At 30.8% G+C, this 21,428-nt stretch overlaps 1 protein-coding gene across 1 annotated transcript; it reads left to right on the top strand.

The window, feature by feature from the left end:
- Positions 1–688: 688 nt before the first annotated feature.
- LOC113522620 (protein obstructor-E) lies at positions 689–20,421 on the top strand. The gene is made up of 5 exons (XM_026908367.3): positions 689–849; positions 15,701–15,759; positions 16,607–16,769; positions 18,479–18,673; positions 19,349–20,421. Exons 1-5 carry the CDS (start codon positions 801–803, stop codon positions 19,567–19,569), a joined length of 687 nt encoding a protein of 228 aa, XP_026764168.2. The 5' UTR covers positions 689–800; the 3' UTR covers positions 19,570–20,421.
- The last annotated feature ends 1,007 nt before the right edge of the window (positions 20,422–21,428 follow it).

Here is a 21,428-nt window from a genome sequence, read left to right as displayed (position 1 = left end):
GTATCCTAAACACATAGGACACTTTATTATTTCGTGTACCAAAAATAATTGTTGCTTGATAGAGCTTGATCTATCATTACAAACATTCGCATTTATTATATCAATAGAATTGCTATAATTTGACTTTGCTCGCTTTCATAGTATGCTGCTATATCTGTACAGAATAGTATTAAGTATTGTACATCGTATTTATCTCGTCGTCGTTGTCATGTGTGCTTACACATTTGCGTAATGCAAAGAAAGTTCGAAATAAAACTCTATATGACTTGAATACAATCCAGGCTACGACTTTCTGATGAAAATAGTTTTATTTCTCGTAGCGAGACCTTAAATGGGTTGTAGAAAGTAAAATATTTTATATTTTATTTACTTTTTACTAATTTTTATTCGCGATATCGTCCGTGTAACCGACATATGTTAATTGGCAGAGATAAATAGTAAAATACTACATTGAGCCCTTAAAGCACAAAATGGTAACAAACAAACAAACACAATTACATACATATCTATAAGTAGTAAGGATTTATTTTATATATACGTTATTTGCATTTGTAAATAACAAATATCCTTATCTTATAACTACCTTCAATTATAAATATTGTAGGTCTTATCTCTGAAAGAGAAAGGGTGCAGTTTTTTCTATTACGATACTACGAAATATCAGAAGGAAGTGGTGTGGTGTCGACTATAGAGTAGGCACGGCGTGGCCGCAGCGGCTGGCGTTGCGTTGTTGCGCATGCGCACTGTCAGTGCTGCCGGGCTTAGTACGCTGCGCACACGCCGCAAAAACCACCGCCAACATGAAAATTAGTGTACAACTCGCGTGTTCTCTGGCCTGTCTCGCTTTCGGTAAGAACTATATTTATTTGGCATGCCCTTGACAACTACTAATTAGTAAGAAAGAGATAACCTTAAATTAAACGCCGATAATTAACAAGTAATTCAGCAGTTAATATTTTAACTTATTTTTTTGTATTAAGCTAATAAATATTGATAATTCTTGTAAGGTATTTAATAATTTAAAAAAGTATTATATACAATATAGACGCTTGTCTATATTATATATAATATAATAGCTTTATTATATCATAATTAATTGTAAAAATCTGTCACCGTCATAGCGTCCTCCCTTCATTATCCTTTCATTAAAAGTCCTTCACTTACTTTGCTTTAAAAATGTTATTCTAATGACCACTAAATGTCAATCAATGTTTTTAAAATAAGGACATCAACATTTAGTTCAAGTTTTTCACAAGCTTTACGTCTTTATCTGATATGAATAGTATGGGTAGTCTTAATTTAGATAGAGTTACTTCGATAAACACATGTCAAAAATAGCCTTACTTTTAGCATTATTTGTACGAATGAATTTGTATTATATTTGTCTTCATAATAAGGTATATTATGTGTGTACGTATTTACGTCAATAAAGATATCAAAACGTTTAATTACTACTTATAATACCAGAAAAAGAGCGCGTTTTGTATTGACTAATAAAATACGTATCAGCTAATATTTGGCTATTTTTTGGAACTTTAATAGCACTTAATACTCCATCTAGAAGTATAAAATCCATAGTTAATAATAATAATATTTTTTTAATCATTTTCTCGTATTATTTTACTATATTTGCGAGTAATAGTACCTACCTATTACGTGAAGTGAAAGTACAGAATGACCTAAGTCGTTTATAGTGTCCTTAACAACTTCGTAATCAATAATAGGCTGATATTTTGCAACCCTTTATCGAATCACAGCGACCAGTTGTATATTATACCAGTTAGTCCATTACATTATGAGAATACGCATAATTGACGGGCATATAATGAAAAACTAGTTTATCAAGTCAAAATCGAAACTAAACAGCGCGAAACTTGTCGTGTGTAAAAAAAGTTAATTACTGTTTTATAAGTCAAGTTGGCAACTATACATATTTAAACTTTATAAAATTTTGTGAAAAGATACCTCTTTAGTGGTAAAATGTTGCATAAATTATATATTACTAATTAAATTTTGTTCTACGCTGCCTCTTTTGAGGTGTGGTCACAAATGTTAGCCTTGTTGAATTACATTTGTATTATTTTTTTATTATGCATTGTTTTCCTTGGTTGTACTATATATGCGATCAAATGCAAATATAATATTCCATATTAAATAATAAAGCATCATCGCTGAGCGGAAACTACTTAATTAATAATACTAAATATAAAGAATTTTCATAAATATATCACCTATCTATATTCTTAGAGCCAAAGAACAAAGATTACTATTGAGATATAAGAGAGAAAGAGAGAGAGAGAGAGATAAGAGACTATTGTTGATTTGAAAGCTGGAGATTGAAACTTTGTGTCATCATTAACTTACAAAATGAAAAACATGTAACATTTTATGAATACAAAATATAAAAGAAATTTGCATAGTAGATCAAGTTACTAAACATTCCGACAAAATTGATCCTGTTTATACAGCTAATAGTTTTTAAGGCAGTTACTCAACCGAATGGAAAGGCAGCCGGAATCTGGTGTGTTGTATACGAAACTCAAGGCCCACGCCTGCACTGTGCGACATTAAAAAATACAATTTAGATCGGTCAAGTGTGTGTGATAATGTTTTATCAAGAAATATTAAATTACTATCTTTTGGCCTCGACTTCGTTCGTGTGATCGGGATATGTTTACTGACCAGGATGAAAAATAGCCTATAACCTTCTCGATTCCATTCTTAAATTTTCAATATGATATCTAATAAGTAATTTTTAAATATTAGTAAGGGACTTGGGAGTAGCGCGAGAGTACACGATTAAAAAAGTGATAATTGGAAATATTTAGGTCCCTTTATTCGATATATATAAATAATATATAGATACCCAGATTAACACGATGAACAATTTGTTAACGCTGAAATTTCAGTCGCCTAGCTGCTGTGTTGCATGGCTAATTTTCGATTTTAAGGTTGAACGGCCATTCCTGGTGTGACCTTGTCGAAACGAGGGGAAAAGGATTGTTAGTAAAGGAGTCTAGCGGCCCCGTTACTAGCAACATACTCTGTCAGGTCAACCTCCCCATGCCCCCCCCCTGGAAACCATCGTGATTAATTCTGATGGCCAACTGACCTACTTCATCCTCATCTAACATTTCTCACTAGTGTCCCGCCAGCGTTTACCGAGAACAAAGCGGATTTACCATTCCATTATCATTCATAAAAAATAGACCTGGTCGAAACATCAAGATAACTGTAGGTAAATGATTATATTTTCCCAATAAGACAATGTTAATAACCATCTTATTTATTTATTATTATAAGGCATTCATGTATATAATATAGAGTTGTGTTGGGTTAGCAAAATTATATTAATAGCTAGCTAATATACATGCATTTGTCAATTTAGATGTCAGATTATATTTATTTTACATATTCGTTCTTATTATATGTTCACTTTTAAATTTAAAATATAATAAAACAACAATTTAAAATATCATTGTTATAAAATATCAGTCTATATAATTCTTATAAAAAATACATTAATAATTCCTTATAACAGAAAATAATACAGTAAAAATAAACACGTAAATTTTTAAGTTATATTAAAAGGAAAAAATAGTTTATAAATTATTTATAGATATGATTATATATAAATCAAAATAAAGTGCTAATGATCTGTTTAATGATAAAATAAAACACGAAAAAGTGCTGCAAACAATATTTAATTTCCATTCTTTCGATCTTGTTCCACAAAAATCACTGATAAATTATATTTCAAAATTTTAAATCTGTTGTAAAAATAAAGGTATTATGAAGTAACGATCCTAAAATATACAACAGACGTGAGAGTCTGCTCTTTTTTAAAGTCGGTTGAAAATTCGCCAATGCGTATCTAAAAATCGTTTTTTTTTTTCATATACAAACTGTTTTTAACATAGGTATCGCTAACTATATTCGTCTTAAACAATTGTTACAAAATTAACACAAAGATGGTTGGTTAATTAAAAATATATACCTAAATTTATTAATAACTGCTTTTTGTATCTTGTTTATAGTCTTATAAAAATAAACGGGCTATAAATTTTCTTCGGTATTTACATACAATGATTTTATTTTTAAAAATTCACAAACTTATTTCGCAGTTCTTTTATTATCTGCCAGGTATTGTTATTTATTCCCACCTGACGTGAATTGTTATGAATCTGTTAGAACTCTGAGGTTGCCAATATTTCAACAATGTTAGCGAACTATACAGTATTGCTGGCAAATTAAATGACCAACATTTTTTATAGTTCTCTTTTCTTTTTTATATAAATTTTGTTTGATATATCTATTTTGACATTGTTCGTTTGTTATTTTCCTTATGGTAAACGAATTATTTATTCAAGAATCCAGTTTTATTTAGAGGAATAATGCAGCCACCATACATAGTTCTATGTTCACTTATAAATCATTATTATTAATGCATGTATTTATTTAATTTCTAGTCGTACCATACGTCTATTAACGTCATATTAATGTTCACGGGTCTATCCTCGTTGATGATTCTAGCGTATTATAATAAAATGTATATAATAGTGTGTAAAATAAACTATTAAATAGTAACGAATCTAATGGATACACATAATGTATTTAATCCATATTTATTTCATTTATTATTTTTATTAACAAATTTTGCGGGTGGCTTTTGCCATAACAGAATATTTGTGTTTTGCTCTTTTGAGGGACAAAAACATAAACTGAGTTGAGACCATTTGTGTTACTATAACACCCGCATGAAAGTAAAAAATTGTTACTTCTTTTATGTATTTTGCTTTTTTTTGTTATTCTTTTATATCTTTTTACTATGTATGTCTATGTCTGTTGTTGTTTGTGTGCTGTAAGTAATAAAAATAAATGATATATTAATCTATTAAACGCTATGACTCAACTTTACAGGAGAGTAAGAAACTGAAACAGAGAAGCAAAATGATACGTAGATAAAACATTTATGAATATTGTGAGCAAGGGCGGACTTATCTCTGAAAGAGTTCTTTTCCAGTCAACCCAATACAGTGAGAAAACATGCCGTTAGCGGACAGCTAAAGCATACAAACAACATTAACACTAATCAATACATAAGCTACAAATAAACAATTAAATAAAATTTTAATATATTTTATAACATTATAATACCCACCTACTTATATACCTAATAAATTTTTGACATGTAAATAATAAAAATGTAATAAAAGAAAAAGAAATAAACAAAACTAGTGCAGTGTAAACCAATAAAAAAATTTACATTTTTCCCTATTGTAATTACATATCTCTAAATCGTCACCATTTGCTGTGATCAATTCATTAAATATACGAATAGCATTCGATGCAGAAAAAAAAACTGAATATAATGACATATATAATTTATTACCCGCCAAATACTTTTACTTTCTAGTGCCAATATATACGTATATTTACTATTACTTGTTTCGAATTTTCGTTCTCATTCACTTGTGTAACTTTTTTACTTTATCGAACAGTCGCATTTAATGTGGTTTTTCCATATGCCCTTGTTTCATAATAACATATTTCTAGAAAAGTCGTTCAGATTACGTCACAAGTTTTTATTGCCAAAATATTACATTAAACCACTTTAAATTCAACAATTTAGTTTTGATAGCAATATATTAAGTTTACAAAAATAGGTATTGTTATATAATTAACGGACAATAATGCATCAAGTATATATTTATTTATACCTATATCATAATGCTGTAAGACTACAATATTGTATTATTTATAATTATTTGGGAAAATTAGACGTTTCATTAGATAATATTTACTAAACACTGTTTAACAATAAAAAAAAAGTAGTATTATAATCTGCGTTTAGGATTTCGATCACGCGATATTACAGAATAAACTGTGACTCCCATGGGGCCCACGCGTTGCTATTTCTGAGAACTTGTGAGTTATGACCTATTTTAATTATTTATATCGATTAAAGTTTAAGATGTTATGCCCTGTACCCTGTAATTTCATAGTTTCATTACTCTTCAAACTAAAACTCAATTATGCTAAAACCTGTTAAATTATGCTAGGTGAAACACAAATGCAACGGAAGCAACTTCTTTTGAACTGACTTCAAAAAGGTTCTTATAACTCAGTCAATTATAGACCGATTTGGATTTTTTTTATCTTAAAAGAACCTAATACAGATTGATCCCATAGAAATTTTATCAAAATCGGTTCAATAGTTTAGTTCTAAATTAAAATGACTGATTTTACCACAATCAAAGTCGGCTTTTTTTGTGGAACGTAATCTTAAAGTATATTTATTTAAATTTCGACTGCAAATAACTCATTAAAAAAGTAGCAACTGCAGTAATAGCTAATGTGTGAAAAATTAACGTTTTGTTTATAAATTATTGCAAATTTAAAGAGTCATTATGTACAAATGGACTCCGCATAGAGCATTATCTTTGAAAGTTACGCAATGTCAAAACATAACAAAGCCACAGCTATTAGGTGTAACCTCTTAGAAATATATGTTTGCGTAACGCTCTCCAGGTCGTCTCAACATTATGTGACGTTTGTCCCCGTTTTCACCAAACACAGGAGTTCCAGCTTTATCTACGCACTTCTGAATTACTATGCATGAATCTTAATAGCTCATAATCAGTAAAATAAACGATTTGTTGCGATACACCTAAGTATATATGAATGGCAACGTATAAAAGATATCATGGGCGAGATATATCGATGGCCTGTTCCCATGTGTGCCATTTTAAGTTTCATAAAAATAAATAATTAAATTAAATATCGACAATCTTCTTCGATAAATCAAATTTGTACATTTTATGAACCAGGTACTAGAGTCCTTTCTTCTTTAATAATAAGTTTTTAAAATCTTATACAATTGAACTGTTATTATTAAATGAGTTTACGACTGCCTCTAATTTATTTTATTAACAGTAAGCTCCGAGCAGCGAATTTGCCTAAAGACGCCTCCTTTAGAGGCAAAACACGTATCGCAAAACGTGTGTGTATGAAATAACAATCGGAGATTGAGGGATAATATGGAAGGTTGTAGAACTTCTGCTAGAAATGATGATGGTCAATCTTCGAGCATTACACACATACGTAGCGGAATTAAACAAAGTAATTCTAATTAAATAACCAATGATATGGACTTCTGTAAGATAACATCTAATTCAGTAAAATATTTTCTATTAGCTTTTTCAAAAATTAATAGTTGCAAAAAAATAATTAAGGTGACCGTTTCAAAAATGGAATCAGAATATATAGTACTGATTCCAATGTAGATATATATTATTTCAGACTGTCTCTCTGTGTATCAAATTACAAAATTTATATTTTCAATATTATTAACCTTTAAATTATGTGTTAATTTCGGAATAGAATTAATAAGTGTTCTATTCTAACTGACATTTGTGCACTAAAATGCAACCAAACATCTTTATAATTCACATTCATTAGTAGCAGTGAAATTATGTGTATTTAAATGTAGCATTTAATTACTCGAGGATATACCACCATCTGTAAACTGTCGGTCTCGACGGCGTGACGCCACGACGGCGATGTCACCGTGGGTGTTACGTTATGTAACGCCACCCGTCAGCGGCACTCTGTGTCGAATAGCATCTGTTACGTTCACCCCGTTATCTCATTGTGTACGCGTTTAGTCACGCTTCGGAGCTTTCTATTTAGATCAATGTGGAGATGAGCTAATCTTGCCGGTTCTTTCGCCTGTTTACATGTGTTAAGAAATTATCTTTTTAACTTATTATATGAGCACCTACTTAATATTATAATGTTATATTAAAATAATATATTATTTCGTATATATTTAATTCTAATTGCAGTATATTTATTGATTGTTTACCAAATTGATAAAAGTGACTGGTGGTAGGCTGGTTGTCTGTATGTGTGTGTAATATTGTCAGAGAAATGTGGACAATAATTGTTCATTTTTATAAAGTTTATTATTCAAAGTTGATTATTTAAGCAATACTGAATAGATATTTTTACATCTTCTGAAGTTTTTAAATAGAATCCTTTATTTTAGAAAATTTATTCATATAAATATTTGTGATTGTGATTTAAAACAAATATTGTCTTTTTGTATTTTTTATAATTATTAAAGCCTTTTTGGATTAAAAAAAATCTTTAAAATGTTAACGTATTGTATTCTAATAAAATATGTACTTATATTTACTAACACTTGTGTTGGCAATCAACATATTAATAATTAACAAAGTCGTTAATCAACTGATATTTACAACACGCACTTAGTCGATCGGTGGAATTTGTCGGAAGCAATTTGTTGAGATATTATACCATTATTACATTATAAAGAACTATTTAACTACAAATAGATATTGTTCTGTTTGAAAGTAAAATCGTAAACAAGGCTGAATGTAACTATAAATTAATATTAGGTTAGTAGCGTCACAACAGCGACACCCACGGGAAAAGAAGAGGTGACCCATTCTATGCCTATATATATTAGGATTAAATCATATATTTACTTACTTCTCGTTTCATATGGGTAAGTAATATTATTGAAAAAATATAAAATATAAATTATCAAATGTAATCCTTACTAATATTTATTTAAGATGTAAAATTAAGTTTATTTATTTACATATTTGATTGTTATCTACGCAATTTGTTATGCAAATATGACTTGTGTATTTTTCATCCTTTTTAATCTACAATGTTACAATTATGTGAATTAAATGGCGAACACAGTTGCCGACAACAATATAAATAGTTTGACAAAGAAATTTACTTAAATTTAAATGCATATTACGACATAAATAGACCCATACATTATTGTCTATAAAGCTGCAGAATGTTCGATGAACCTCTGATTTCCTTCGATAATACGATTGCAAAACAGCGGAAGGCAAACTCGTTGGCGACCATTTTGTATTACGTAACGACGATGATAAGAACCGAGAGATGCTCGGAAATATCTCTAATAAAACGAAACAATACCAGTCAATGGAATGCTATGTTGTTCATTCCTTGCCTATGTTTTATAATAAATAAATAAATAAAATATATATATATATATATATATATAGAAAAAATTGCAATTTACACATAGTTAATTATAGCGTATACATGTTACGGCTTATTGTAATTAATTTGACTTAATATAATATAATGTGTTTACAACTAAACTATTTGAAGAATATTTGCTTAAAGATTGACTAAACGAACGTAAATAAAAATAAAACAAAATAAAAAGCTTTTATTCTGTTGCATTATAAATAATTTAACATATATATATATGTTATTATCATTATTATTATTTATTCTTGTATAAATAAAGCTAAATATTTACAGCAAAAGTTGCCTCTATGGCGTAGGCATCCCTACGTATCTTTTCGTACGTCCCTCTTTCGTACTTTCCTCATTCTGTCCAATCTAACTTTACGTGTAAAAATATAAAATATCCCTTTATCTTTTCTTTTTGGTCCTCCTTGTTTTTATATTCATATAGGACGACACTCTGTTGCTTTTTTTGACAAAATAAACATATAATACGGATAATGCTGGCAAAAAATTCATACTTAATACGGTATGAATATGATCTTATTAATACAATAAATGCGAAAGTTTGTAACGATGCATAGATGAATGGATGTTCGTTACTCTTTCGCTTAAAAACTAATGAACGGATTTAAATGAAATTTGGTACACCACTAGGTTATATCCTAACTTAGACTGATTCATGCGGGCACAGTCGCGGTGTACAGCTAGTAATTAATAATTATTTGTTTTATTGTTGCTAAATATGCGTATATTTAGCATTATATAATGCTCTACATGATTTTACATTAATTCACATAATTATAATTAAGAAAATCGAGGTTTTAATTACTATTAAAATAGCAGCTACAATATTAATTGAAATAGAATTATATATTGAAAAAAAGAATCCTTATTAATATTATAAACTTTATCTTAATTACTTTAACAACTTAAATTTAATAATTTCAATAGCTAAAATTATAGGTACCTAAATATAAAACAAATTAAAATTCGGACACGGAAACAAATTATTTATTTAGAACAATGATTTTTAACATTAGCCAAAAGTGTATGATTTTCCCAAGTAGCTAAAATTGTTATTACTTATTTAAAATAGTTATAGTTTTAAGAAAACAATTTTACATCAAATAAACTGATTAATCTGAAATTGAAGATGAATGTGAATCATATGATATCGACAAACATTTAAAAATGATCATTAATTAACTACTAAGCAATTACATTTCTTACGATACAAATAATAAAGATCTAATTTAAGCTGTCATATATTTTAGTAACAGATATCAACTACCTTATTACTTGGTGCTTAGATCTGTATCGGTGGTGTAGCGAACGCGCACGGGTATGTGACCGCCGCTGCGCGTACGCATCAAGGTTGACCACTAGTTACTTTCGCTCCACTATAGTCCGCTAATGTGATTTTAAAAGTCAATGGGCAACCTATTATGATTAATTGAATTTTTTTTTTTCGAATACAACGCAGCATTATTTCATTGGAAGCAAAATTGATTGATTTTAAAATGTACCGAGTCTATCGCCCAGTTTGGAATATAATTTCGCCTGAAAATGGGCAAGAAACTCAGCTAATACAATTCAAACAACAGTTGAGTTTTATAAGTTACAAAATATAAATAATTAAAGAATAAGTCCCACAAAAAAAATTGCCAGTTATTTTAATTGAAAAACTAAACTACTAAACCAATTTCGATAAAATTTCTATGGCACCAATCTGTAAGTATATACTATTATATATATTTACAACTGACGGAGTTATGAGGTAACAAACATAAAAAAACACAATCTAATTGATAACCTCCCGTTGGAAATCAATTAAAAGTAACATGAATAGATAAATAATACCTTGCGAACTATAGACTAGTTGTCATAATTTTTAACTTCTTGAGAATATATTCTCTATAAGTATTATATTATATAACGTAACATAATCTACAAAAATATCCAAAGAAATATTTATAATAAAATATTCATAAAATTAACTGTAACATTTTAGCGAACTTTAAGCATATGCCATAATTACAGCGTGAAACGGTTTCATATATGTGTTGCAAGGTCAATAAAGCACGGCAAGTTATTTATATGACATTTTATGGCACAAGTTGAAGTTGCATACTGAATTAATAATATTTTATAATACTTATCACACTGTATTGCGTAATATTTATATCTTGAAGCAGCCGTTAACTGTCCACTGCTGAACATAGCCTCCCCCATAAGAAGGGGTTTTGCCAGCAGTTGCCAAGCTTGGCAGGTGGGTTGGCTTTTGATGCTGTTTTAAGAGGGACGACACATCTCTCAACCGTTAAATTCCCTTAGTCGCCTCTTACGATACCTATGGGAAAGAAAAATACATAAAATTAATCGGTTAACTTTTATTCTGCCGCTGTTTTTTTATATATTTATAATGACTTAAACAGTGCCTATACGGGAATATAAAGTGGCTATAGTTTGCGATAATGATTGTAGAATAAGGTGCTTACTGAAAGTTTTTGAATATGTTAATAAAAGAAAGTTATCCATTTCGCAAACACATAACGCTTTACTTCTAAGAATATATATATAATATATAATAGATTACTTCTAAGAACTCCACCACATCATACTCAGGCTTTTGGGAATTCCTTTACAGTTATATCCATTCGACTATGGAATAGTCTGCCATCCGAAATAAGGGAATCGGCAAATAGGCATGTTTAAGCGTCGTCTAAGAGAGCATTACTTATCACTATGCTGACGTATTATGTATATGTGTATGTATATTTATATATGTTTATATGTGTATATATATGTATGTGTATATGTATGTTTGTGTAAATATATGTGTATGTTTACAGGGTATTTTATGTAATTTATAATGTGTAGTTTGTATTATTCTTTGTGTATACATAACTTATGCGTTTATGCAATATATGCAGATCGTATGACTGCCTATTTTTATTTTTAAAATAACACATTAACATGGAAAGGTTTTGCTGGAAGAAATCTCTTATTAGAGATAAGCTCGCCTTTGTACATTATGTTTATAATGAATTGTAATTACCAGTATGTTTTGTGTACAATAAAGAATAAAGAATAAAGAATAAAGAAAGAAAGAACGCTATAAATATACAAATGAATACAACAAATAGGAATCGAATCCATGGAAATGATTTTTTTTTTAATTTATCAGATAAAATACCTACATTTATTTATTATTTATTAAGTACATGTTTAGTATAGAAATATAAGTACATGTTTGTGTAATTATAATAAAATTGGACAGTGGTCTCGATCTTTATCTCGTATCAAGCCACGCTCGTCTTCGCGACGTACACTACACAATGTAGTAAAAGTAAAAGTGAACGAAGTTGTTGGTACGATGGCCGAGATTGGTCGTGTCGTGACGACCAACAGTCGTAGCCGCGTCAGGGAACTGTCTGGTCACACGAACTGACAATAACAATAATTTAGATTGGCCACGTGTTTCGTGTTTAGAAACAAATGTAATCTATACAAATCACCATTACTTACACTACATAAATCATTGATGTTTCTCTGTTGATATCTATTTGTAAATTACGAAATACATGAGATATACTCTTGCTTTCTAGTGGATATTATAAAAGGCAACAAAAGGAATTTAATTTTCGAGAAATAGGCGACAGCGTCCCTATTAAAATGTCATCAAAACTTAACTGCGATTGCCAACCCGCCTGGCAAGCGTGGAAACTATTGGGAAAACCCCCCTGGTTTTGCCTAGTTGGACGCTGCTGCTGATTTCTCCTGGCCATTAAGTTCTCTTATTATGGGGGAAATCGATGTTCAATAGTAATAATTATCATAACAGCTAACGGGTGATAGGGTAATGATGACATTGAGATATAACTTGAACATCACAATTTTTTCTTTGATGGTCATAAAGCTGTTTATATCTATATGTGATTGTTAACATTTTTCATCAGGTGGGCCACTAACTTGCCATTCGGTGTTGCATAAAAATATACCTTGACTAAAATTCAATGCATATTGTTGGCAACTTGGCTATCAGGTCGATCTCTTTGCGGTTCCCTCTGGAAACCATCGTGATTAATTCATTAGTGAATTTGTTACGATGGGCTAACTGACCTGCGTCATTCTCACCAATCATTCCTCACTGGTGCCTTGCCAGTGTATACCAATAGCGCAGGCAGCGTCACTATTCCATTAACGTCCATTAAAAAAAAGTTCCCATTACACACACTATTCCATTATCATTCCATTAAAAAAAAGTTACGATCCCTTCCCTTCTCCTCAAGCACTTTAATACCGATAGGCACACTGTAGGAAAAAGGAGATTTTCAATTGTTTGGTTGTATTTTTATCACGCTTGTTGCCTCAAGAACTGAAAGAATATAAGTTTCAATCTCAATTTATTTATTACATTCTACAATATTATTATGAAAGATGTTAATAATTGATACAGTACATTGTAGACCCTGTCGGGCACAGCAATTAGAAGCGTTAGGCGTTGATCCTTAAATTTTCATAAAGATTTAAATAATTCAATTTCAATTTCATCAGTTTAATTAAATTCGAATTAAATTCCAAATTAAATTAATTATTTTAACGATTTTTTTTATTTCCATATGTTTTATTTTTATACTTTACATTTTTTTTTATTTTTTACTTTACAAACTTAATACTTCATTTTTATGAGATCAATCTAAACATTCAGATTACAGTTCTCATAGAAATTAAGTTAAAATTGTTTTAGTGTTGTTTGAATTTGAATTTGTTGTTGACGATTGAAGTTAGTATTTTTTTTTTTGTGAAACAAAATCTAATCGTGGAGACTTAAGTGGTTAGCTAAATTATAACATAGAAAGTTTCCAATAACGCAACGAAACAATCGATGTCTAATTGCCACCGCTGACCTCGTGTATATTACTCAACGGTCACGCTTCACGTGTGATTACACGCCGGCACTGGTGTACTCGCATGTACTATTGCTACGAAAGTGCAACTCAGTAATAAGGTCACGCATTGACAACTCCAGGGCTGCAACATGTTCTAGGTACCTACTACTCTTAATTTATAATACTAAACCTATTCTAACCGGAAGAGCGGAAGGGATTGTTAGTAGTAGGGAGGTTAGTTCCCATCGCTATCAGTATAGTTCCCCCTGGAAACCGTCGTAACTAATTTATCGTTGAATTCGTCACGATGGGCTAACTAACTTGCCTTTTCATCCTCACCAATCATCCCTCACTGGTGCCCCGCCAGTGTATACCGATAGTGCAGACGGGATTACCATTCCATTATCATCCATTAAAAAAAACCTACTCTAACCAAAAAGTCTTATAAATAATAAACTTAAATTGTTTTTCAAAAAAAATTGTAGCAAAACCAGTTATTTTGATTTAAAAACTAAAGTGCTAAACCAATTTTAATAAAGTTTCCATGCAAAGAATTTTTCAAATCGGTTTACAACTGACGGAGCTACTCATATGAAGTAATAAACTTTAAAAAAAAACATACAATTGAATTGAGAACCCCTTTCTTTTTGAAGTCGATTGAAAAATATAATAACTATGAGCTTTAGTAATCTCTCTGAAGATGATGTAGTGAGTTGCTCCAACTGATCTGACTAGGAGGGGAGGAATTATCATTTATGAAGAAGTTAGTTCCCATTGCTTGCAATATACTCTATCAGGTCGATTTTCACGCGCTCCTTACTGAAAAACATTGTGTTTAATAAAATTTACATTTTAACAAACTTTAGTAAAATCACCATTATGGACACACTTGACTTCATTCTTCACTAGTGCCCCGTGATTGTATCCTGTTAACATAGTGAATGCACTATTCCATTTTTGTCCATTAAAAAAACTGATCTGACTTCATCTTTACCCATCATCTTTTATATATATAGTAATTGCGAGTAGCGATTCTGTTGCATATCTGTAGCATTATATGCTGCCAGGTCACGGATCCTCTTGAAAGACATCGTTGTTAATTCCAAATGAATTCGCCATGATGGGCCAACTGACATGACTTAGTAACTTCTCGTCACCTATCATCCTTCACCAATATCCCGCCAATTAATAGCGTAAACAAGGTTATCATTTTATTATCATCCTCTAAAAAAACCTGATCCTACTGTGCACGACCTACAATTTGTAATCAAAAATTAAAAGCGATTCTACAACTTTGACATTTAAATATATTTACCGACATTGAAAAGTGATAATTGTTGTCTACAAACATAAGACATATTATGGATACCATAGATGGGATGGGGTAGGTTAATAATTCCAAACAAATACTTTATAAGGAAATCATTAGAGTATTAAATGGTAGTTATCTATTATATCAAAATAATATAGTTAATAAGATTTAATAGGATTTAATTCTAAATTAAATCATTTTTATAAAATTCTTGTGAAATCTACTATTTCTAAACTTAATCTAGGAATCCTTGTATTCATTTTGCATGACAGGAAATTGCGACTGCATTTTTTATCGAGATCGACCAATCTGATTTTTCATTTACAAAGCTGAATACCAGTAACCAGTAATTAGCCCTGTTTATTCTCTATTTATTAATTAGTTGCCTTGTCTGAGTTGTATGATTATATCTATTAAATGATAATAAGTGTATTTTTTTCTATTACAGCGCACGCAGGCATCCTTCTTGAAAATGCGCCCGCATGCCCAGAGCAATATGGTGTTCAGGTAATATTATTTTTTTAGTATGTGTAGTTCCTAAAATATTCTTAGATCTTCCACAAAGCATATATATAGTAATCAGGAGTATTACATTGATTAAAGCAGGATATACCATTAGTTTACCAGAGGGAGACTTTGTACAAAAGTCAATTGCTTGGGTACCTCTGTCCCATTCGTGTTTCTACCGTAAAGCAGTTGTGTTTGCATGGCTGTGTTTCGGTTGGAAGGGTGGGATATGGCATGAATTTACAGGCTACAGAGGAATAACATCCGAGTCCTCAGGAATGGCAACGCATGGGGGGTACCATGGGCGAAACAGTATATTCTGTTATGTCTATGGTACTGCTCATGTCTATAGGCGACGGTTACCACTTTCCATCAGGTGGGCCGTCAGCTTGTTTGCCATTCTAAGTTGTATAAAAAAAAAACACAAAAAAATTATGAATTATTTTTATTATAAGAATATCGCGTATATACATTTAATTGCAGACTTCATTGCCCTTTTGTGTGTACTTTGATATTTTACATACATATTAATATTTTTTAAATGAAGAACTTACTTTTATTGACTTTGATAAGGGTCAACCTTCTCTGCTTTCTATCTAGTTGCTTGCTAGAGAACGAGATTTGTAGATCTTATGTCCACGATTTATACTTGAAATACTTACATGAAAGATAAATAAATATAGATTTACAACTTACTGCAAAATTTTTAGACTCACTTCAAAATTTCTACCGCCTCTATATTCCTTTACAAAATTGTCAAGCTCGGATGAATTACTGTATACATATGTACATATATCTGTTATCTATGAACTATTTAAACTGACAGTTGCCTTACCTGACTTTCCAGGCGTACCAACATCCGGAGCTGTGTGATCAATTCTTCCTGTGCACGAACGGTACATTGACAGTGGAGACGTGCGAAAATGGATTATTGTTCGATGGTAAAGGCGCCGTCCACAACCACTGCAACTACCACTGGGCCGTGGACTGTGGCGAGAGAAAAACTGATTGTAAGTCAAAATTTCACGCTACGTCCTTTATAGGCGCTCATTTCTCTATAACCCACCCTGCATTACAGTTAAAAGAGCGCCTGTTGTAAAACACCAACAAGAAACCGTATTCTACTGTAACTGACCATCTCTATAGATAAGAACAGCATATGAATTCACTTACTAATAAAAATCTTAAATTCCTAATAAAATTCAAGTCATAAATTTCTATTAAAAATTACGCATTAACATTTTTCGAACTATTAAGTTATTATACAAAAGAGCTTTGAAAGGTTTTAGTTTTTATAAATAAAGTAATAAATAAAGCGGTTAAACAATGCTGATAATTTAAGAATTTCCACAAGATTGAGTTTGAGAAAAAATAACACATTTTATCGATAATATGCAATTAAGAATATTTAAGATTGTGTTCCACAAAAAACAAACCGACATTAATTGTGGTAAAACCAGTTATTTCAATTTCAGAACTACTGAATCGATTTTGATAAAATTACTATAGGATGCATCTGTAAGTATTTTTTTTTTTTTTTTATACAACTTAGAATGGCAAACAAGCTGACGGCCCACCTGATGGAAAGTGGTAACCGTCGCCTATAGACATGAGCAGTACCATGGACATAACAGAGTATACTGTTTTGCCTATAATACCCCCCATGCGTTGCCATTCCTGAGGACTCAGGTGTTATTCCTCTGTACCCAGTAAATTCATATCCTTTTTCTTAAAAAAAGAGTTTTCCAAATCGGTTTACAACTGACTGAGATATGTACGTAACAAACATAAAAAAAATTCAACCTTATCGCTAACCTCCTTTTTGTTGTCTGTTGAAAACTAATATAAAGAGGTCTTAATAAAACCAATAAATACCGAAATTATATTTTTTTTACAATTGTTGTCTGTCTGTATGCTTGTTCTGACATTACGTAAAAACTACACTATCAAATTGGATGCGGTTTTCACACGTGTATTACTAAAGATCTAACTTAAAATCTGATGTATTTTATATTTGGAAGTAGTCTATTTATCTACTCATATATCACAGCAGGAAAAAATCAAGTAATATGTAGTAATATAGCAACAAGTAATACAGCAACAAGTAATATAACAACAAGTAATATAGCAACAAGTTATACAGCAACAAGTAATATAGCAACAAGTAATATATCATGATATTTTTACACTATTTATAGCATAATACTAATCATTTCTAAAACCAGACTGGCAACATTTTATTTTTTTCCGGGAAATAAAACTACTTACCTATTACTACCTTAATATTAGGTAACGAGATTAAAAGGGAAAAGCTTGGAAGGTGGATAGATGTAATAACATGCAGGAAACAGGAAAATAAAAGTTAACTTGTGAGCTATCTTCTGTTTTCAAACGATTTTATTTTTTGTCATCTTTATCAATTCGATTCTTTTCTATAGTAATATAGTAGTAAACAAGTATATACAGCCCGTCTGATGGTAAACGATTCAGTGGTTTTGTATAAATATCACACGATATCTTCGTCAACTCTGAACCATTTTTTATGTACAACTAAATATGTTTATTCCCATGTTGTTACCATAACAAATTTTGTCAAGATAGAATGTTTTTGAAGTAACACTTAACTTCAATAGCATTAGTTATTAAAACATAATTTTACTTCAGAGATTATCGTACCGATCAAAGTAAATAAATATGATAATGTTTTTTTCATATACAGTGACACCTTTGTCTACACCCGGCTGCGAATACCAATTCGGTATCTACCCTGATAGCAACGAATGTTCCACGAGCTACGTCAAGTGTGCCTTTGGTATCCCTAACCAGGAACCCTGCACCCCTGGTCTTGTCTACGACGAACGTACCCATGGCTGCAACTGGCCGGATTTATTGCAACCATTCTGCAATCCTGAAGGTAAATGTTTTAGCTTTATTATTATTTTTTAAATATTATTATTATTAATTTATATAATTTAAAATGGCACACAAGCTACAGGCCATATCCTACTCTTTAAATGGAAATTATATAGCAGAAACACGAGGGAGATAAAGGTGCCCAAGCAACAAGCGACGTGGTAGTCTTTGTACTAAAGGGTACTTAACTAAAGTCTTTGTATCAGATGAATAAATTGGGTTGTACGTTATATTGTATCTAGTAGTTGTAATTATATCTGGGCAGGAGACGGCGAAAGGCTGCTCCATAAGTCCTTCCGCGGGTTCGGAGTACCATCTGCACTCAGCCCATTTTCATCCGGTGAATCTGTAAAGGCCATCTGCGGCTAACAGCAAAAAATAGTACGAAAAAAAAAGTAGTATCTAAATGATTAATGACAACATAAGCATTGACTGTATGATCCCTAATTCCCTTATCTATCAGGCGATTTAAATTAATTTTTTCTCATCAGTTTATAGAACTTTCTTTAGATAAAATCTTTATAAACATCACATAACTACGCTTACGCAGCGTAAAATGTAAGAGTTGTTTATGTAATTAGACAATTTAAAAAGATATCAATCTTACATGATATCAACTAGCGGCTCTAATAAATAAAATACTCTGTAATTAAGTATTTAATTAAACTGTTCACAGCGGTCGTCGGCTTCAAGTGTCCCACGAAGGTACCTTCCAACTCTCAGTCGGCCAAATTCTGGCCCTTCCCTCGATTCCCAGTACCTGGTGATTGCCACAGACTGATCACGTGCGTGGAAGGCCAGCCCCGGCTTATCACTTGTGAAGAAGGCAAGGTCTTTGATGATCAGAACCTGACCTGTGAAGACCCAGAGCTAGTCCCACACTGTGGTCATGCGTGATTTACTGATGTTGAGTATTGCAAAATGAAAATGAAAATTGTGTCTTCCATACATTTCTAATTTATATCTACTTAGATAATTTGCAATAATTTGCACTTTTTTATTTAAATTGAAAATAATTACATAAAAAAAATTCTAACAGTTTTATTAATATTGACTGCTAACATTGATGTTCCTTTCCACTTTGGGTTTGCTGGAAGAAAACTCTGTTAGAGTTCTCGCCTTTGTACATTTGATTACCTCTGTCATATTTTATAACTGGTGTGTACAATAAAGAATTAAATAAATAAATAAACAATTGTAAATAACATAACATAACACACAAAATAAAAAAAAATTAAATTCAAAACATGAATAAAAAATTTTCCTCATTATAATTGACCTGATCATTTGATCAGTCAATCATGATCAGTTACTATATTTTTAATACAAGCTACAAAATAATTCACCTAATTATTGTATGAGTATAGCGAAGACTTAGTTTATTTTATTTATCGTTTTCGTTTTGTAATACTGTAATATTTTTGTATGTTTTAATTTAATTTCAATGTAAAATACCTGGAAAGCTATTTCCACCGAATACTATTTATTTTTGTATAATACTTTTGTGATTAAACAACCAATTCTTGATTACAAACCTAGTTGCCAAATAAACCATGATTTGTGCGTGATATTAGTTACCGTAGAAATACATAATATATACCTGTTTAATATTTGTTCACCTACATGAAAGTAATGAAACAAAATATTTATATATTTTTATACTTGTAAATACTACGAAAAAAGTGAACATGTAAATAGAAAAATATTTTTATATGCGAAAGAATGAAATATAAACATTTTGTAAAGTTACCGGTTGTGTTTTATTTAGGATTACATTTCAATTTATTCTCTAGGTTATATAAAATATTAAATTTAAACTTTTTTTTATGCAATTTAGAATGGTAAACAAGCTGACGGCCCACCTGACGGCAAGTGGTAGCCGTTGCCTATATAGGTAACACGAGCAATACTATGAAGATAACAGAGTATACTGTTTCTCTCAGGTGTTATACCTCTGTAAACTGTAAATTCACAGTCATATCACACCCTTCAAACCGAAACACAGCCATGCAAATACAACTGCTTCACCGTAAGAACACAATAGGACAGAGATGCCCAAACAAACTACTTTTGTACAAAATCCCTCTGGTACGAATTTTTTTATGTATATAAAAGTGGATATTTGGTTGCATATTTATGCTCGATAGATTTTCATGTATGCTACTAATAAGAGGTCGTCTTACACTGCGTTTTCTGTATGGGGTCGCTATAAGATAATTTGGGTCATCTTAATTTATATATATATATATATATATATATATATATATATATATATATATATATATATATATATATATATATATATATATATATATATATATATCATTAAATCTCATTAGATGGGTCAAATTTTGTACGTCCTTTATCTGAAGCGACACATTATTTTTGCCTTCCTTACGCTCAATCGCATAAGAAACTGCCCTCGGTTTATAGGAACATTCAATAAAACCTGACCTTTATACGATACAATGATATGTAAAACTGTTCCAAATTTCAAATTACTTACATTATTAGATGCTGAGATTTAACGCTGTATTAGACGAACGGATGGATGGATGAAGTCGCATAAGGGTTTCTTTGTACCATTTTTGTACGGAAATCTAAAAATGGTGTCCATAATTTGCCCCCATTCACTTGAATCGGTAATCAGGTTCCACATGTGAATACAGTCTGCCTAAATACTTATTTTACAGTCGAATTTTTTGTGTCTTTCTCATATCCAATTGCCTTTAGGATCCATAGTCAATGGATCACAA

This window comes from Galleria mellonella, unplaced genomic scaffold (genome assembly GCF_026898425.1).
Source record: "Galleria mellonella isolate WM207_F2 unplaced genomic scaffold, CSIRO_AGI_GalMel_v1 utg515, whole genome shotgun sequence".
NCBI classification, from domain to species: Eukaryota; Metazoa; Arthropoda; class Insecta; order Lepidoptera; family Pyralidae; genus Galleria; species Galleria mellonella.
Note: the sequence above shows the minus strand (reverse complement) of the source record. Positions and strands in the feature narration are given on the sequence as shown.

Coding starts and splice junctions, on each gene's coding strand:
- LOC113522620 (XM_026908367.3), top strand. CDS start 801: ATGAAAATTAGTGTACAACTCGCGTGTTCTCTGGCCTGTCTCGCTTTC. Junction 850..15,700: donor TCTGGCCTGTCTCGCTTTCG/GTAAGAACTATA, acceptor TTTCTATTACAG/CGCACGCAGGCATCCTTCTT. Junction 15,760..16,606: donor CAGAGCAATATGGTGTTCAG/GTAATATTATTT, acceptor CTGACTTTCCAG/GCGTACCAACATCCGGAGCT.